Raw genomic sequence first — 6702 nt, 5'->3', positions numbered from 1 at the left:
AAATGCACTAGCCCAGCCTGGTGAGAGGGTATTGCAGTCAGGCCCCAGCCCTGTGTAAACCACATTCACCATTAGCCCCCTGGTGCTGTGGGTTGGAATTTCTTGGCACAAAATTCATTAGTGATTCACGCTGCTGGTGCCAGGAGCCTTATTCCCTTAGATTTCAACACAGACACTTAAGCTGAGATTTTCTAAATCGCCTACGGCATTTGCACACCCGAGTCTCATTTTTTAATCTTTTAGGAAACTTTGAAAAAAATCTCTGCTTTAAAGGCTGATTATCTGAACCCCAAATACCCAAACATTGCGGTGTTCCCTGGGCCCTCGGGCTAATGGAGAAGCTCACCTATGTGCAGGGAGAGGATTTTACAGGAGCTTTCCTGCGGATTGGTCTGTAACCTTGGACAAACATGATCATGACAGCCACAAGCATAGAAACTTATTTACCGTGATCTGGATAGTACTTCATTTGTGCCAGGGCTTTCTAGGGTTGAGCGCTGGCACCTTTGGCTTGGGGCATCAGTTCTGAAAGTAAAAAAATTGCTTGAGCCCTGGCACCTCTTTCATTGCAAATTAAGCCCTGGATCTGAACCAGGCAGAAGTTGTTTGGAGACTAAGAGTTCTTGGGGGACTGCATGGTAGGGAACACACAGCTCCTGAAGAAGGTAGGAGCCTCCCTTCAAGACCCTGGGGAAGCTCCCCTTTCATTTTTTAGTGCCTCCTCTGCACTGAGACCACATAGGGATGGTAGATAAAGGGTCTAACTCTCCTCCTATCTTTTCCCCAATCCCTGCAGACTGCTGCTTCTCCAACCCTTTCCCAGGATCAGGAGGGAATCAGTGTTGCCTTAGATATAGAGTGATCTAGTTAACAGTAGTACAGTGTGGTTAGTGCTGGCTAAAGTCTAGCGTCTTCTACTGAAGACAAACTTACCTGGCATGGCTGCTCCTTGGCTCTAGTTTGCTCCAGAAAAAGAGTGGCTGTGAATCATTATCTGCTACTTCCTGATAAATGGCTGCTATTAGGCTCTGGCAGTTCAGCTGTGGCTAATTTAAGGCAGTCACAGGTGCTGCACTCAGGCATCAAGGAATGGGGCAGGATAAGTCTGCTGGACAGAAGCCTGGCTTTTCACTCCACCAGGAAGGAGGGCTCTAGTACATGTCTCAATGGCTGGAGATAAGCTGTTTAATTTAATTCTGAAACAGTGGAATCTGCAACCCATTTGGTGGGTGTGTTAATAGATGCTTTTGTTTTAGCTTCTCTTGCTGCATCCCTTGGGAAGCCTGTCCCATAGTCACTCTCTTAGGATCTATTACACTGCAGTAGTAGATGCTATGGTGCAGACAACGTGCAGGTGTTCTTTCTGCTGTCTCATCTGCACTTACTCAGAGCAAGCTTAAGTGACATGGGGGTAACCGTGCTTGCATCCTGTCAACACTTCAGACTCTGCAATTGCTACCATGGATTCTAATTTTCAAAGCCCTAGTGCCCTGTTTTTTAAATCCTAGAATAGCATGATGATAAACATCATCATCCTATCTGTACCCCGTACAGTGAACTGCAGCTGCGCAGAGCACACGTGGTCTAGCTGCAGTTTGGAGGCAGTGAGTATGACTCCAGACAAGTACACTTCAAATAGGTTTAATATTCCAAACATGCATGCTACGTGTGTGTTAGATACATGAGACAAAGCTGCCGCTAACATATTTCCTGAAAACGCTTTCACACTTTTCACTGAATCACCCACCTGGAAAAGGAGAGGCAGTTTAAACATCATTTCTAAAAAATAAACTTCCTTCCTCTGTCATCCTCTGGGATTATTAAAACAAAGAGCTCCAACTATCTAAACTTTTCACCATTTATGTTGTTTGTTTACTCTCTGCACTTCACTCACTTCAGACAATGCCAGTTCATTTGAGTGGGTTGCAAACACTGCAGGGGAAAGTTTAAATCCAAACAAGCTTTTCATTTTACAAGGTTTTGGGAAATCATCCCTTTCATTAATATCAGCTTTTGCAAAAAAATTTAGCCTAATAAATTTGTGTCTTAAGTCACCAACTAATTGACATTGCCTGCTAGCATTTTGGACTAGCTGGAACTGCTGTTTTTAATATGTCAGGACTTACGTGGAAGGGGCTTAACAATACAGCTTTCTATATACTCATAGACAACATAAGGGTCTTGGTCAGCATTGATGTAGAAGGCATCTCCATAAAACTCCTCCAAGTCGCCAGCATGCCTGTAATAGGTCTCCAGGCAAATCCTGATATTTTCTTCAGTGTCTTTAGGATTCTGCATGAGACGGGCTTGGACATCTGGTAATGGAGCTGGTTTGTACATGGCATGATATCTAGAGATAAGACACAAACCCCACTTCAGTTCATAATGAAAATCTGGGACGTGACAGATGTTACCAAATACATGGTTTGTTTTTGCTTATCCAAGTAGCTGTCCCCTGCTGGGCAACTAAGTTGGCAGTTAGGCTCTGTCAAAAAGATGTTGGAAAAGTTCCGGACAAGTTGGTACTTCTGATTTATTTGATATAATTGCTGTCAAGGATCCTAGACACTTGATGATACAAGTTTTTCTTGAAGTGATCTAGTCCTAAATACTGATTTGGCACAATCAATCCCATAGGTGATTGAACAGGAGTCTCCCATTTGAGGGAGATGCTCCCATTTGAGGGCTCTGTTAGCAGGAATTTGAATTTTTATGAAGACTTCAAGGGCATACCGAGCTTGGCCTGTTGCAGAGCCTAATAAGAACATAAGAATGGCCGTACTAGGTCAAAGGCTTTCTGGAAATCTAAGTACACTATGTCCACTGGATACCCCTTGTCCACATGTTTGTTGACCCCTTCAATGAACTCTAATAGATTACTAAGACATGATTTCCTTTTACAGAAACCATGTTGACTTTTGCCCAACAATTTATGTTCTTCTATGTGTCTGACAATTTTATTCTTTACAATTGTTTCAACTAATTTCCCCAGTACTGACATTAGACTTACCGGTCTGTAATTGCCGGGATCACCTCTAGAGCCCTTTTTAAATATTGGCATTACATTAGCTATCTTCCACTCATTGGGTACAGAAGCTGATTTAAAGGACAGGTTACAAACCATAGTTAGTAGTTCCTCAATTTCACATTTGAGTTCTTTCAGAACGCTAGGGTGAATGCCATCTGGTCCCGGTGACTTGTTACTGTTCAGTTTATCAATTAATTCTAAAAGCTCCTCTTGTGACACTTCAATCTGTGACAATTCCTCAGATTTGTCACCTACAAGAACCGGCTCAGGTCTGGGATCTGATGCTCTCGTACTCTACTGCTTGGTTCTCAAAGGGTTTCAAGTCTACAATGTGCTGGAAAGAGCTCTACAGAATGCTGCTGGCCCAAGGCCCATAACCACTGAGCTAAAGAAGACACAAGCCAGCCTTCTCCTGACCCTGTCTCTCCTGGAGGATACCACATAGAATATATTAACTCCTGTTAGGATTTTCTAGGATCACCATCAATCTGTCTTCGAAGAGCGTATGTTTGTATGGGAAGGGGAGAGGAAGACGGTCAACCCATTTCTGAGCTGGATTATGGATATTTCTAACGATGCCTTCCAAAGGCACAGGATTTTGACTTTCTGGAATTAATAGCAAAAGCCCAATCATTTTTAGTAAGTCAGAGGAACGTGTTTACAACCTGAGCCCCCTAGCAATGCTGCAGTAGTTTGGGTTGCCTGTATAGCTGGAACCAAAATGTGCTTTACCCATGTTGCCAAAGTTATGATGCAACCTTCTGAAGATCACAAAAACTGCTTTGTAAACAGGTCCTCAGAACTGATGCCACAGTCCTATTTCAGATGAATTAACTTCATCCCTCTCACTGTATCACCCTGAAAGCAAGTCTTATGTGCAAAAGACTTACATGTAGATAAGATGATTGGATAAATACTAAACCAAGAAGAAAAGCAGAGTCTAGTTAAGATACTGTCTTGGATCTAGTGCGTTCATCCTACGTTCCTACGAGTTAGAATACAATGGAGGGCTAGCCTACTCCCTTCCCTCCATTGGATCTAGTGCTGCACTAGCATAATGCCCAGGATTAGATGTAGCATCTAAAACATATTTCCATCAATTCACAATGAATTTGGAAAGACTAAAACAGACTCAAAGCCTGAAAGCGTGTTAACTAGAGCAGATACGGTACAGACTAATCCTAATGATAAGAAATGCAAAGATGTGGGAATGATTTGCTTCATAGCATTAACTTCTGCTGAACAACTGTGTCACTTATTACCAGAACAAAAGGAGGGAGAATAATTACAGCAAATTACATGTTGCACCTAGAGTGAAATGTCTGAATAATAGTGTACCACTTTGACATAAATACAGTATTTATGCCTTTAACCCTTTAGGACTAGGATTTAAAAGATTCCCAGCATTTGTCATTGATTCAGTGTTGGGAAGGCAGTAAGACATACTTTCCCAATAGATTTGGATTGTAAAATATTGTTTTGCTGTTTCTCAGCATGGGGGTTTAATATTGCTCACAAATTGATGTGCCAGTTACAAAAATAAAGCACAAATGTAAGGTGCAATTCAAGCACCGCTCTGGAAGGAATTTAGGAGTTTTCCTTGTTACTTTATTCCTAGAACAGTTCAGATGGATCAATCAGTAGAGCCTGAAGATCGCTGACCCCAGCAAGCTGGAGTGACTGCCATTACGAAGAGCTGTCACATATGAAACTTGAGCTCATATCCAGTGGCTCAAATAAAAGCTTGATCTATTGAGGCACAAATGCATTAATATTTCACAACACAAGGAGCCACCAGTGGGACTGGGGAAATCAAATGCGCCCAGATCTCCAGGTACCTCTGTCGGAAAGCCTTCCAGGATTGCAGTCTGGTTTACAGCATGATCATCGCTAAACATTTGGCCACCCATTTTAGTTTTCATGGACCATGTGAAAGTTAGATCAACTGCTGCTATGGATTTTGATATCAGAGATTTAAAACTGCACTGAGCTGAAGTCTGGAACTTCCTGCATGGAGTGCTGGTACCTGAGGGGCTATGAATGACCTTTTCCTTTTCAGGAATCCTTAAGCAAGAGCACAGACACAGTCTACTTGATTTTCTTTAGTTTTCTACAAAGCCTGTCAGAAGCTTTTGTCTTGCTGACAGCCCTACAAAGTTACCGAAATTGGTCCAGTAAAAGTTATTACCTCGCCCACCTGGTCAGCCTTACAAATTGTTAAACACGAGACATTAGTGCTCACCTTTCTCCTGTGACTGGATCAATCATCCGCTGAGCCAGACGTTCCATGACCGATTCAGATGGGAGAGTCAGGAAAAATATCCTATTTGTAGACAAACAGTAAGGAGCAGCATTAACATCCTCAGAATAGTAACTCACAGTATGAATTCATATTTACACTACAGGAATGCACACACAATGACAAAGGAAGTGATTTTGAACAACCCAGAGGTCAATGTCAAAAAGCATAATGCATGTAAAGAAACTTTTCTTCGGTTCACCCATTGCATCTTGGTCTTACTTGTATAAACTCCTTGGGCTGCAGACTGTTTGATACGTGTCCTGTACAAGACCAAGCATATTGCCAGTGTATAACAAATAATATAGTGCAGACTCATACTTGATTTCCACAGGCTGAGCATATATCAGTTGGGGGTTTCACATTTCATTTGCCATCCAATAGTCAGTGCTACCTCTGGACTTTCTCAGAATCCACTCACTAAACCCAATTCACCGTTCAAGTCATATTAATATTCTGCAAGAGCCAGATGGAAGATCATTCCAATGGCTAGCCTTTCAGTGGAATCTCAAGGTCAGAGAAATAGCTTGGCTTGTAACAGCGTCTCCAGTTGCAGGATGGAGTTTGCTCCCTTATTCTACAATTTTTCTTCTTCCGTAAAACCCCCCAGCAACATTGTATGACTGTTAGTGCTTGTCCCAGTGGACATCTTAAGTAGAGCCCAGGTTGTCTTTTTCTCCCTTTGTCTTCATCGCAGTGTGGCTACTTCCAACCACAGTGCCCCAGCATTCAAGTCCCCCTACATCCCACTCCTGCTACTCCACCCCCACAGCCATCCTTCTGTAGCAGTATATCCATCACGTACTAATTATCACTGTTTGGTGCCAGCATAGAATTGTCCTTTCTCTTGGACTTGACCCGGAGGGACCACTGCTATGGGGAGTTTGGTTGCCATGGTGCATTCAACACTTGGTTCCTCTGTTGAGACTGCCAACCTGGCAGATAATGAGGGCTTGATTTTCAGAGGGTGAGCACCTGCAACTCCCATTAACTATAACTGGAGAGGTAGTTGCTCAGCACTTGTAAAAATCGGACCTTAGATCCAGATTCACAAAGGTACTTAGGCACCTAAACCCCAGACTTTGGAACGTAGTCCCTTTTAGGCACCACCGTGATCCACAAAACCTCTGTTTGGTGGTCACCTAAACTCACTTGACATCTAAATTATCTCTGTCAAAGTTCCCTAGGCACCTAAGTTTCTATCTCTGGGCACGTGCAGTGCTGCCTCACTCTGGACATCCTGGACATCCATCTTCTGCCTAAGTCCTGATGTGATTCATGAATAGGTGGAGGAGCAGCTATCTCACCTCTGGGGCCCAATCTGGTAGGCGTGCTCCCAATACCAACCCCCTGAGCTACACTGTAGGATCAACTG

At 43.1% G+C, this 6702-nt stretch overlaps 1 protein-coding gene across 5 annotated transcripts in view; it reads right to left on the bottom strand.

The window, feature by feature from the left end:
• Positions 1-1625: 1625 nt before the first annotated feature.
• Positions 1626-6702, bottom strand: part of AK8 (adenylate kinase 8) — a 117494-nt gene continuing 112417 nt past the window's right edge. For all 5 annotated transcript variants that reach the window (XM_054007298.1, XM_054007300.1, XM_054007297.1 and 2 more), the window contains 2 exons: positions 5271-5351; positions 1626-2350 (listed from right to left, as the gene is read on the bottom strand). In XM_054007298.1, the coding sequence (XP_053863273.1) occupies positions 2116-2350; positions 5271-5351 (316 nt within the window). In that variant the 3' untranslated portion in view covers positions 1626-2115. The remainder of the gene's footprint in view (positions 2351-5270; positions 5352-6702) is intronic.

This window comes from Malaclemys terrapin, chromosome 17 (assembly GCF_027887155.1).
Source record: "Malaclemys terrapin pileata isolate rMalTer1 chromosome 17, rMalTer1.hap1, whole genome shotgun sequence".
Taxonomy (NCBI): domain Eukaryota; kingdom Metazoa; phylum Chordata; order Testudines; family Emydidae; genus Malaclemys; species Malaclemys terrapin.
This window is presented reverse-complemented; position numbering and strand designations above follow the sequence as displayed.